This window comes from Phacochoerus africanus, chromosome 3, assembly GCF_016906955.1.
Source record: "Phacochoerus africanus isolate WHEZ1 chromosome 3, ROS_Pafr_v1, whole genome shotgun sequence".
Classification (NCBI taxonomy): Eukaryota; Metazoa; Chordata; class Mammalia; order Artiodactyla; family Suidae; genus Phacochoerus; species Phacochoerus africanus.
In genome coordinates, this window is record NC_062546.1 from 144,458,669 (window position 1) to 144,472,474 (window position 13,806).

General features: G+C 41.1%; 1 protein-coding gene across 4 annotated transcripts in view; it reads left to right on the forward strand.

The window, feature by feature from the left end:
- The window catches only part of RAPGEF4 (Rap guanine nucleotide exchange factor 4), a 321,086-nt gene that overhangs the window by 212,354 nt on the left and 94,926 nt on the right, over positions 1-13,806 (forward strand). For all 4 annotated transcript variants that reach the window (XR_007134020.1, XM_047772897.1, XM_047772898.1 and 1 more), the window contains exons 7-8: positions 11,873-11,926; positions 12,226-12,332. Coding sequence is in view for 3 of the 4 variants with exons in the window: in XM_047772897.1 (XP_047628853.1) it covers positions 11,873-11,926; positions 12,226-12,332 (161 nt within the window). In the remaining variant the exon portion in view is untranslated. The remainder of the gene's footprint in view (positions 1-11,872; positions 11,927-12,225; positions 12,333-13,806) is intronic.

Consider the following 13,806-nt stretch of genomic DNA (forward strand, 5'->3'; position numbering starts at 1 on the left):
AGCATACTGCCTTGCTGCATTGCATTAAGAGATGCTGAAGAGGCACTTGAACCATTTGCTAGCACCTGCTAGAGAATAATACTCTCAGACCAGTTAACAGAAGCATCTGGGCAGCACTTTTCTTATAGGGACTTTTGGACTTCTTTGTTCCAGTTTGATGGAATCCCCAAGCAGCCTTTAGTACACTTAAGTCTCTTTGCTTTATCAGCCTGGGCCTGGCCAAATAGGCAGACTTGGCCTAAGACTAAACTATGGACTTCAGATTCCACAATTTTAAAAAATATGGGCATGTGTATTTATTTGGTTGGACTGAGGAGTCTCAACTCGGTAAAATACACACATGAAATAATCCCCTCTCCCCAGTAACCACTCTTAACTGTGTTGCTGAATGCTTTTCCACTGGTACTTAGTAACCATAATAACACCTCAGTCTTAATCCATAAATTTTTTGTCACTTTGGGGCATGAAAAATATCATTTCAATTATGAAGGGTTAGTCTTGTCCATTTTTAAAATTAAGATTTTATTTTTTAGACCAGTTTAAGGTTCACTGCAAAATTGAGGGAGAGGCGCAGAGATTTCCCATATATCCCTCTGCCGCTATGTACACATACCCTCCGCCGCTATCAATATTTCCCACCAGAAGATACATTTGTTATAGTCGATGAGCTGACATTGGCACATTATAATCACTCAAAGACCATAGCTCACATTGTGGTTTCTTCTTGGTTTCGTACATTCTGTAGGTTTGGACAAATGTATAACGACATATATTCATAATTATGGTATCATACAGAGTATTTTTACTGTTCTAAAAGTCCTCTGTGCTCTGCCTGTTCATCCCTGACCCTTAGCCCCTGATAACTACTGATCTTTTTATTGTCTCCATAGTTTTGCCTTTTCACGAATGCCATAATTGGAATCATACAGTGTGTAACCTTTTCAGATTGACCTCTTTCACTTAGTAGTAATATACCTTTAAGGTTCCTCCCTGTCTTTTCATGGCTTGATAAGTCATTTCCTTTCATGCTGAATCATATTCCATTGCCTGGATATACCACATATTATTTATCCATTTACCTATTGAAGGATATCTTGGTTGCTTCCAAGTTCTGGAAGTTATGAATAAAGCTGCTCTAAATATCCATGTGCAGGGGTTTTGTATAGACTTAAGTTTTCAACTTGTTTGGGTAAATACTAAGGAGTACAATAGCTAAATCATATAAGAGAATATAAGTTTTGTAAGGAACCACCAAACTGTCTTCTAAAGTGGCTGCACAATTTTGGATTCCCACCAGCAATAAGAGTTCTTTGTTATCAGTGTTCTAGATTTTGGCCATGCTCATAGGTGTGTAGTGCTATCTTGTTGTTGTTTGAAATTACATTTTCCTGATAACGTATGATGTGAAGCATCTTTTCATATGCTTATTTGCCATTGGTATATCCTCTTTGATGAGGTGTGTGTTAAGGTCTGTGTCCCATTCTTTTTTTTTTTTTGTCTTTTTGCCTTTTCTAGGGCCGCTCCTGTGGCATATGGAGGTTCCCAGGCTAGGGGTTTAATCGGAGCTGTAGCCACCAGCCTACGCCAGAGCCACAGCAACGTGGGATCTGAGCCTTGTCTGCAACCTACACCACAGCTCATGGCAACTGTGGATCCTTAACCCACTGAGCAAGGCCAGGGATCGAACCCACAACCTCATGGTTCCTAGTTGGATTCATTAACCACTGTGCCACCACGGGAACTCCCATTCTTTTTTTTTTTTTTTTTTGCTTTTAAAGTTTTATCGAAAGTATAGTTGATTTACAAGATTGTGATAATTTTGCTGTACAACGAAATGATTTAGTTATACATATACACACATCCATTCTTTCTCAGATTCTTTTCCCACATAGATTATCACGGAATATTGGGTACCATTCTCTGTGCTATACAGTAGGTCCCTGTTGGCCAGTCATTCCATAAACTTCAGTGTGCATATGCCAATACCAAACCTCAGTCCGTCCTTCCTCTTACCCCTAGCCCTTTGGTAACCTTATGTTTGTTTTCAAAGTCTGTAAATCTGTTTCTGTTCTGGAAATAAGTTCATTTGTATCCTTTTTTAAGATTTGTGGCCCATTAAAAAATTTTTTTATTCATAATTTTTATTTTTTCCATTATAAATGGTTTACAGTGTTCTGTCAATTTTCTACTGTTCAGGAAGGTGACCCAGTTACACATACATGTATATATTTTTTTCTCACATTATCTTGTGGCCCATTTTTTAAAACAGCTTGTTTTCTTATTCACTTTTTGAGAGTTCTTTGTATGATTTAGATGACAGTTTTTGATTAGATGGGTCTTTTGCAAATATTTTCTCTCAGTCTTTGGCTCGTTTTCTGATCCTCTTGACACTGTCTTTAACAGAGCAGGTTTTATTTTAATGGAAGATCAGTTTATCAATTATTTCTTTCATGGATTGTATGCTTTTGGTGTTATATCTAAAAAGTCATTGCTGAGCTTCCAGGTTGGTGAATACATGGAGGTTACAGGACAATGGGCACCTGGGGAGGGTACAGAAGCTCCTTGCCCTTTCCTACATACCTTGCCCTATGCATCTCTTCCACCTGGCTGTTCCTGAGTTATGCCCTTTCATAATAAACAGGTAACCTAGAGGCCCCAGGGCATGGTGGGAAGACAGGAGCTCTGAGACCAGATAGTCCTGAGCTTTGATCACATCTCCCCACTTTAAAATATTAAGGCTTTGGGCAAGTTACTTACCCTTAGTCTCACTTTCCTACATTGTAGGATCCTTGGATGATCTATCTGGCATATAGAACATAGTTGATAAATGATACACACTCTAGATTGGCTGACCCAACCTCAAAAAAAGAAAAAAAAGTTCGTTGCCGTAGCCGAGTTCATCTAGGTTTTCTCCTATGTTATTTTCCAGGGCTTTATAGCTTTGAATGTTATGTTTAAGCTTGTGATTCATTTTGAGTTAATTTTTGTAAAGGAAATAATGTCCATGTCTGGATAGTTTTTTGGCCACACCTGTGGCATTTGTAAGTTCTTGGGGCCAGGAGGAATCAAATCTGTGCCACAGTAGTGACAACACCAGATCCTTAGCCCACTGAGCTACCAGGGAACTCCTGGATTTTTTTTTTTTGCATGTGAACATCAGTTGTTCCAGCACCATTGTTTTTTTGGGAGGGGCCACGCCAGTGGCATATGGAAGTTCCCAGACCAGGGGTCAAATCAGAACTGCAGCTGCTGGCCTATGCCACAGCCACAGCAACATGGGAGCCAACCCATGTATGTGACCTACACCACAGCTCATGGCAACACTGGATCTTTAACCCACTTAGTGAGGCCAAGGATCAAACCCACATCCTCACGAATACTAGTCAGTACATTATCACAGAGCCACAGTGGGAACTCCCCAGCACCATTATTGAAAAGACTGTCTTTGCTCCATTTTATTGTCTTTACTCCATTTTATTGTCTTTACTCCTTTGTCAAAGATCAATTGACTATGTGTGGGTGTATTTCTGGGCTCTGTATTCTCTTCCATTGGTCTTTCTGTCTCTTCTGCTGCCAATACCACATTGTCCTCCTTTCTATAGCTTAATTTTAAGTCATGAAGTGGAACAGTGGCAGTCCCCAACTTTTGCTCTTCTCCTTCAAAATTGCATTGGCTATACTGGGTCTTTTGCCCCTTTGTACAAACCTTAGAATCAGTTTGTTAATATACACAAAATAGCTTGCTAATCTTTGTTTTAAACTTCTAGCTTCTGGTGGAGTCAAATCTCTGAAGAGACAGGGCTGGTGGTTCCAACACTTGGTAGAAGGGTATGGTCTGCCTTCTCCCACCCTCTCTGCTCTTCCTTCTCTGTCTATGGAGGAAGGAGAAGGAAAGAAAGAAGATGTCTTTCTTAGAGTTTCTCTGTGCCTGATATTTACTTGCACACTGTCTGTTTTTATTAATATTATTAATGGAATACTATTCCATAGTTAACGTATTAATCACAGTTAATTTAAGTTTCCTGGCAATTCCAAAATATGTGTCATGTCTGACTCTGGTTCTTTGTCTCTTCAGACTCTGTTTTTCCTTGCCTTTTAGCATGCCTTGTAATTTTTGGTTGAAAGCCAGACATGACATATTGGATAATAGGAACTGAGATAAATAGGCCTTTAGGGTGAGGTTTTATGTTTAACTGGCTAGGAATTGGACTATGTTTAATATCTGCTATGGCTCTAGATTCCAGAGGCTTCAGATTTCTCTAAAGTCTTTGTTTTTTGGTCTCTTCTGCCATGCTTGGGCTTCCCTAAGAACTCTTCCTTAGATAGAGTCTGAATCTTAAAGCTCTTTCAGCTGTAATCCACTGCTTCTATAATGGCATGATGGGGGACCTTTGGGGGAAGGGAAGTGTCCTATAATCTTACGATTAACTCTCAGTCATGTAGTGGGCCTGTGTCCCTGCACTGGGATTTTTCACAACTTCTTTTTCTCCCTTACATGAAACAGGAAGTCTGGAGGAGTCTAGAGACAGAGAAGTGCCCTTCCCCCAGCTGGACTTTGCTATGGAGAATTCTCTGAGTATATATATCATAATGCTTATTCCTCCCCTCCCCCTGCCAGAGCCACAAGAAAGTCTTCTTGGGCTCTTCTCCATGAGAATCTGGTAGAATTCCAAGGAGTAAAACCCACCAAAGTGTGGGGCCCCACCTAAGACTACCCCCACCAGGGGTTTCTCACCCTCAAGCTGCTCCACATTCAGCCTCCAGCAAGTCATCAAAATTACCCTTGTTAAAAGATAAACTGAGGCATATTAAAAATGTTGAGTTTATTTGGGCAAAAAATTGATTCAAATCTGGCAACATTTAATTGGAAGTGGTTAGATGCATTCCACCAATGGGAGCTCAAGGAGGTAATTTTATTGAGAAAAGGTGGAGGTAAAGTTAGGCAGTTACTGATTGGCAATAGCATAAAACCTAGTTGGCTATGATTGCATTGGCTATACTGGGTCTAGTTGGCTATGATTGGTTGTCCCTGGGTTTCCATCTTGTAACCTTGAGGTGTTTACAGGTTTAGATTTTTGTTTGCTCACACAGGCTACCACAGCATTCGAGCCCCCTAAGTCTAGTGGCCTCCTGGTTTAACACTGTTTAAATATTCCTACCTGTTTGTGGCTTCTGATTCAGGCAGGCAAATATCAGCCATGACTCTCTGGATTCCCTTGTCTTGCCAGATTTTGGGGTGGCAGTTTTCTGGTCTGTGATGGCACCCTCACTTCTCTGATGAGCCCGAGAAAAGTCATTATTTTCACTTTATTCAGCTTTTTCTTGTAACAGCAAGAGCGATAACTTTTAATCTGTTTACAGGTTGAAGCTGAAATTGGAAATCTACAAGTCAATTTTGAACTAGGAAAAACTTAAATTAAAAAAAAAAAAGATCAGTGGTATCAGTGGAAACCAAAGAGGTCTATAGATGAATTTTTCCATTATTTAACAAATGGGGAAACTTACATAGTTATGTCAGGGTGGTGAAGTCTGTATGTCTGATTTAGTCCTTATTTATTTCATCTGTCAACCAAAGAGTGATGACACTAATGATAATTATTGTAAGAATGAGACATACATGTCTAAGACCTTGGCTGTATTATTCCAAGATGCCAAAACAAGGGGATATAACTCTGAAAAGTGTATCATTTTCACTAAAAAATTAAATGCTATTCTTCTCACTTCCTAAAGATGTTCTTACCTAAACTGAAAAGGTGAACTAGAAATCCAGAATGTTGTTGCATTTATTCATAACTCAGATTCTCATGAGTTATTTAACCCACAGAAGTTCTACTTTCCCAACCAGACCAAGAGCTCGCTTAGACCAGGTACTTTATCAGAGTCTCTACATGAGGCCAGCACATTGCTCTGCGCACAATACGCCTTCATTAAATACTTGAATTGGATGTGGGCTCATATGACTTTTATTAACACCAGAAAGCCAGAGTTCTGCCATGAGCTTTGTGTCCCAATCTAGCTTATTATTCTTATCTCTTTGCTTAAAATGCTGTGCCTTGCAAAGGATTCCATGAGCAAATACTTGAGTAAAAAGAATAACCCCCTTTCAAAAGGGCCTGAATACGGTTTTTCACGAGGCCTATTACAGCGCCTTTTACCTCATTATGATCTGCTGGGGAGTTATTGTGCCTCTTGTAATGGAGGTGAAATTCGTATTTTTCATCACCTGATTAGTATTTCTGAATTGGCTCCGGTGCCAAAAGGAATATTTTCCCTTACTGTTTCTCCTTTTCAGTAGTAATATAAACATAATAAAAAGCAGCAGAATGCTTCCCCTCTCCAGAAACAAACAAAAACCAATTACGGTCAATCCTGAGGGAAGTCTTTCAGCGGAGGAAGCCAAGAAAAGCAGAGAGAAGCCTGAATACGTCTGGCTTTATCTGTCCTCTCTGCCTAGCTTTTTAAGATCACATTTTCACAGCCCAGTTTGGATTCTTTCACGCCCAGGTAAGGGAGGAAGAATGTTTGTCCTCGACACATGATTGATGTGTTGAAAGGTATGAAATTTCCTCAGAGCGGGGTCTGTTTCTTCTAGGGCTCCTTTGTGATATGTGTGTTCTGGGTGTAGATCAAAACATAGGGCAGCGCTAGGAACCAAGCCTGGGGAGCGCTGACGAAGGCGCGCCCTCTGTGCCAGCCCACTGTCCCCCTTCCCCGCCTGCACCCGACAGGAAGTGCGCCCGGGATGATACGGAAGAGGAGAGCATGCGCGGGATGGGGCGGAGCGTGGGGCAGCGCTGCGCCCACTCTGTGGTCATGGCGACCAACGTCTGGTGGAAGTCCTGCTCTGTCCCGCGAGCTGTACTTCGCCCTCCCTGGGCCCTGCTGGGCTTCCCCAGGAGGCCCACCTCCACAGGCTGTGTTTTCCAGGCTCCCCGGGCCTGCGTTTTGCCTTTCGGGTTGGTTTCCTCGCTTTGTTCATTTCATTAATATCACCAAGCTCCTTCTTTCCCGCTAGGGTTTAACCTGATCATTTATAAAATGAAATTCTTTTCCTCATTTCTCAGATTTACCGTTGGAGGGAGACTGGATGTGGGAGGGTCTCGCTGTCCCCTCAGTGATGGGAGGGTGGTGGCATCTCCAGCACTGACTGCACGTCTGGGACTGGAGGCTTCCCCGGGTCCCCGCTTCCACGAGACTACCTGGCTCCAGCTCTGCACTGCTTCCTCCTTCCTCACCGCCCCCGCCCCGCTACCGTCAAGGGCTTCCTGCTTGGCTAGCATCCAGGTTCTCCCACATCACCTCTTTGGCTTCTCTGCCCATCCACCACCTGTAAAACTAGTTCCCACGTTAAGTTCCCTCTATGAGAAATGCTGAGTGGTTTCCATTTTCCTGCTCAGACTTTCACCTGCTACCTATCTTCCTAGTATATTTGACTCAGCCCTGGTAGGGCAGTTCCTCAATGCCAAATGTGTTATTGTCACAAAGTTGCTTTTTAAAAAGTTAATTTTTTTTGACTTTTTGCATTTTCTTGGGCCGATCCCATGGCATATGGAGGTCCCCAGGCTAGGGGTCTAATCAGAGCTGTAGCCACCGGCCTACGCCAGAGCCAGAGCCACAGCGTTGCAGGATCCAAGCCACGTCTGTGACCTACACCACAGCTCAGGGCACCGCGGGATCCTTAAGCCACAGAGCGAGGCCAGGGATCGGACCATCACCTCATGATTCCTAGTCAGATTCATTAACCACTGAGTCATGATGGGAACTCCCTTTAAAAAGTTAATTTCAGACCAAGCATGATGCATGGTGCTAACTGTCCTCTTTGCAGGACTTCATGTACACTTATTGCTGGAAACTTTTTAAAATCAAGTCCAGTACCTGGTAACCAAGAGAGGTTTAGATTGCACTTTTTGCAATGAACTTGAATCAAACAGAACATTATTTCTTCCAAAGGGTGAGCCATGATGTCTGTAGAAGAAAAGAGCAGGTGGGTTAGGGCATTGTACCTGCAGCGTAGACACTGGAGTAGCTGGATTCAACTCCCAGCTCTTTCAGTTGTCTGCTATGTGAGCCCGGTCCCTATGTGTTGCTGGCTTTAGTTTTCTGAATAAAACATGAGCATGATAATAATAATAAGATGACATGTATAAAGGCAGTTATGCAGACAATACCTGTAAAGGGACTGACACAGGAAATCCTTGGTCTTGCCTTTAGAGCCGCTTTTCTTGTTTGGGTTCTCACTAACCTCCCCATCCTGCTTCTTTCCCTCACCTGTTGACCCTCATCATTTATAAAATGAAATTCCTCTCCCCATTTCTCTGAAGCTCAACTAAAGTGAAATTCTCAAAAATTAAAATCTTTACTTGAAAACCAAGGGAAACCAAAAAGGAATAAATAAGCAGAAACAGTGTGGCCCCTGTACAGGCATTGGCAGTGACTTTGTTTCCCAGAGACCTGGCCCACCTGTCACAAATGCCCTCTACCTTAGCATATGGCTGCCAGCCTCCAAGCAGCTCTTAGAATATTGAGAAGCTTGCCCAAATGAATACAGTATCGCTTTCAAAGATGAGTTTTTATTCCCCCCAAATAAAAAACTTGCCCTGCTTTCACCCTGCATGTGTTCCTTTTATTTAAATAAACAGACTGATCCCCTCTCAAAACATCTATTCATTATGTTGCCTCCAAACTTAAAATCTTTGAGCCAGGGAAGGTTCTGAGAATGCTGCCTTTCAACAGATTAAACAGCCTCTTGGACCTGAAACTGGTACTAGGAATACTTTGCTAAAAGGCAACCTTGTGTACATCTTGCTCCCTTAGAAGTTGTGAATCAAAGGAACAATACTGGTTGAAGTCGGTCGCTTCCCCTGCCTTGGTAATAGTTTCTTTACAGGGTTTCAAGGACCCAAAAGGGAACTGTCCAACCAAATTAACTACCTAGGGACCACTTGTTAGCATTTTTGCTTAAACGTAGTCATTTCTGTGGAAACAAATAAAAAGATGCAATCTTCAAATAATGTTTCACTGCACCTACCAAAGAATAAACATTCATCAATAATCCTCAAGCCTGGGCATCTCTTGATCTCTGGCTCAGCCAGCCTCTCAAAGACTACTGCAAAGGAAAATAGATTTTTTTTTATAGGAAGGAAAAGGTTATCTCAGAAGCTTATCATACATGCCTCTACTCTAGATCACATATACCTGCACCTCTTTCTTCCAAGACAGGAAGAAGAAAAAGTTTTCTGCCTTTACTTTTAAGAATAACTAGAGGCATCTACAATTTGCATATCTAACCAGGCACAGTCCCAGATACATAAATGAACATGTGTGATGTAAAGACACAAGATGCATGAGTGCAGGAAACTCACAACTGGCAAATAATGAACAGTTTTGACTGCATACATTTCCAGGGCCCTGGTGCATGCTGGCCTCCCACTTTTGAAATTTTTCCAGGTGATATGGCATCACAGAATTCTGTCTTCTTTGAGGAGGTGTATAAAGGCAGGAACTCCGTGAGATCATGGTCCCTTTCCCATGAAGAGGTTTGCCATAAGGGAGCGTGGGCTATTGCAGGGCAAAGTCGGTTTCTTTTAAAGCTGTATTACGTTGGACCAGATTGACACTCCTTGATTTATACTGGTTGTAAACAGTATGCTGCTAAAATACTATAGTATTGCTTGACATTTGTGCTCTAGTGATTTTTTGAGAGGGGGAAAAAGAGTCTACTAGATGCCAGCAAGGTGTGGAAAATATTTAAGTTCAGGAGTTCTGTCGTGGGGCAGCAGAAACAAATCTGACTAGGAACCATGAGATTGTGGGTTCAATTCCTGGCCTCGATCAGTGGGTTAAGGATCCAGCATTTCTGTGAGCTATGGTGTAAGTCGAAGGTGCAGCCCCAAAAGCAAACAAGCCAACAAAAATATTTAAGTTCAGTGAGCTTTCATTCTAAATAAATCTGTGTCTCATCTATGCTTTTCTTTCTTTTCTTTTCTTTTTTTTTTGTTTTTTTGTCTTTTTAGGACCACACCTGCGACATATGGAAGTTCCCAGGCTAGGGGTCCAATCAGAGCTACAGCTGCCAACCTATGCCACAGTCACAGCAATGCCAAATCCACGCTGTGTCTGTGACCTACACCACAGCTCAAGGCAACACCAGATCCTTAAGCCACTGGGTGAGGTGAAAGATTGAACCTGTGTCCTCACGGATACTGGGTGGATTCATTACTGCTGAGCCACAACAGGAACTCCCTCATCTATGCCTTTCTTAGCTTAGGGTTCTTTTATCTTTTTCCCTTAATTCCATTGTAATACTAAAAGCAGCAACCCATCTGAAATTTATTGTTGATAAAAAGGAAGGTGCATATTCATATTGAGGTACATAAAGTATTTAAAATTAGTATTTATTTTTATTTTCCCCACCGAATATATTTTTAATTAGGACTAGAGGAAATATCTACCTATTTTTAATGTAATGGCTTCTATTTGCAAAAAGTAAGGTTTTTTAGGCTAATATACAATACTCTTTATTAGTTTTCTGTGACTGCTGTGACAAATTGCCACCAGCCTCCTGGCTTAAAACAACATAACTTGAATAACCTTACCTGAATAAACCTGTAGTTTGGAAGTGTGAAGCTGGGCTCACTGGGTGCAAGTCAAGGTGTTGGCAGGCCTGTTCCTTCTGAAAGCTCCAGAGTAAAATCATGCATGGTTTGGCCTTTTCCATCTCCCAGAGGCCATCCTCATCTTCTAGCTCGTTGCTTCCTCCATCATCAACCCCAGCACAACCGGGCCAAGTCCTACTCACATTGCTAAACCTTCTGCTTCCCTCTTCCATCTTTTAAGGACTCTACAATTATATTCTACCTAGAAACACCAAGATAATTTGACCTTTAACTGAATCACATCCACAGAGTCCCTTTGGCTATGTTATCTAGTATATTCACAGGTTCTGGGCATAAGGGTGTGGACATCTTTGGGGACCATTACTCTGCCCACCGTAATCTCATCCGTAAATCTGCTCTGCTTTCTTACCGTCTTTCTGGAAGTGGCCTAAACAATGTGGTATGGATGGCTGTACCACCACCTTTGATGGAACGCATCTTTCTCCTCTGTTTGGAAATACCATTGCCAGATATTTCAGAAAAATAGAGGGAAGGGGTTTTGGTAGTAGTAGGGACTTGATTAAGTAGCAGGTCATTTCCTGGGATTCCCATTCCACACCTTTATCTGAAGAATGTGGACAATGATGGGAGCTTTATCCATATCGTGGAGCTGTCTGACAGTCCCAGAATCCTGAAAACTTCATACACCACTTTGCAGTGGAAGAGCTGGTACACTCCCTGCCCCGGTGGGTTCTAGGAACTTGAGTGTGTAAAACCACCAAGAAGTATCAATTCAAAATTAAAACTTTCTAAAAATACAAATTGCAGGAAAAGAATATTAACTACATGAAAGAGGATGAAATCACTCATTTCCATTCTAAATCCATCTCTTATCCCTTTCTCCTGAGATAGGTCATTTTAATCTCTATTCATGTTTATCTTTTTTGCTTCCCCCCACCCCCGCCGTGCCCTGATGTTTGTTATGCTTTTAGTAGGTATTGAGTCCCTTCTCATTTAAGCCTACAAACATCTGATCATTCCTATCTGTTTGATTTTTTTTCATTTTTAGTAATTTACATTTTGGCACATTGAACAGTCTAATTTTGCCCTTTGAATGCCTGTGCATTCAAGCTCTTTAGGCAGAATTTTATCTCTTGTTTTTTTAATTCTATTTTGAGTTTTATAAAAGTGGATGTTTCTTATTATCCCCCAACCCATAATTTTCTTTAGTGAACTTTTTCTTTAATTTTCTTTTGCTTTAACATTTTATTTTTCAGACACCTCTCATTGAACCTCACGTTCCTCTTCGTCCTGCTAACACCATTACCAAGGTAATGGGATGTAGGTGGGTTGATGAGCCAGCAAAGCTAGCTTCTTAAATAACTACCAGAAGTGGTCCATATGTCAGTGCATCACATCAAGAAACCGCAGATACGCTCTCTAGAGATGATACATGTTCAGTGTGTCTCAGTGACACATCACACCAGTGAACAATGTAAACGTATGAGTGAATTACATTTTTCAAGCACAGAGTCAGATTGGAAAGTCATTTAAGGATTCATCTGGTTTGTTTTCCATCTGTAAACTCTCCTTCTTTTTCTTCCCTTTCTTCCACATTATTAAAATTCAGGTTCCTTCAGAGAAGATCCTCAGGGCTGGAAAAATTCTACGAAATGCCATTCTCTCTCGAGCACCTCACATGATAAGAGATAGAAAATACCACCTAAAGACATACAGGTATGTGCAATATTCTAAAGGCTATACCCCTGTCAGATTCGTGTTTAGTGAAATTAGAATAAACTTGCATTCCCCTGTTTTCCATTACAGAAAGCATGTTTTATAATCCTCTAGTTTCTGAGAGTTCTAAGCTTGTCTTGCAACCCACAAGTTACTCTAATTAGCCTTAATATTCCCAGGAGTTACTCTAAATCAATTTGCTTAGACATTGGTTTAACTGTGATGAACACAGAAACCTTTTGTATTTTTCGATTTCTGATTGCTAGTGTTTTTTAGGAAAACTACTATATTTAAACAAGATTCAACTAACATTTAATGAGCATTTATTTATTTTTACTTGAAGCCCTGTCCCAGGCCACTTCCCATACATTATCTCATTCCATGTTCATCACATCCTGCAAGGCAGGTGTATCTTTTCTCAGTCGATAAAACTGAGGCTCAGAGAGATTAAATAGTTTTCCTCGACCAAGTCACAAATCTAGTGAGTGGCAGAGCCAGGATTTAAACCAAGGTTGGTTGATTTCCAAGTTCAGTGATCTTTTTCATTCATTCATTCTATCAGTCATTCATTCCACAAATTTATTAAGCACCTTTTGGGCACCAGGCACTACTGTGTTCTAAGCCCTAAGGATACAGGAGTGAAAAACATAAAATGCCCTTTACACAGTTTACTTTCTAATGCGGGATTACATTCTGTTTGCATATAGTAAAATATACAACTCTATCACATCTATAATCATACAGAATGAAGACTTGTTATAGCTGCCACTGGAACTAAGACATGATAAAGAGGGAGGCCGTGTGATTTAGTTGAACATTCTGGGATGACTGAACCATGGTGGGTCAATGAAGGATTCATGCCTAATCTTTAACATTTGATTTTCTCAATTCAATGGTGGTTTGGGAACTAGAATGGCACACAAGCCTTGTGTGGCATACAAGCCTTCACTCTTTGTCCTTGGGCCCATGGTTCAGACTCACAGCCCTCTTTCAGAAATCAGTCAGACTCTCTCTCATTTAGCCTTGACGCGACCTCAGAACCCATCAGATTTAACATGAGTCAAAATCCATTAGATTCACATGAACCAAGTTCATAAGACACAGTGAAAAGCTAGAATACAAATTATGAAGTTACCATGAAGGATGTCTATCTTTCCAGTGACTATCAACAATGATGGAACCTGTAAAATTATAGCCAGCTCACTCTATAGCAAACCATTGAATATATTGCCTCAGGAGCCAGTCTCTTTCTCAAGGACAGAGATAGAAACATTGCAAATCAAACTCTTCCCTTTGGATCACTCTTCCTGCACTCCATGCAAACGAACACTCTTCTTCCATTTGTCATGAATATGTTTAGAAGACCAAATCTGACAGTCTGTTACATTTAGATTGGCCTCTTCTTGATAGAATTCTGGAAATGACATAGGATTTGAGGAACATTTTAATCAGTAGCATGTTCCTCTTAGCATGT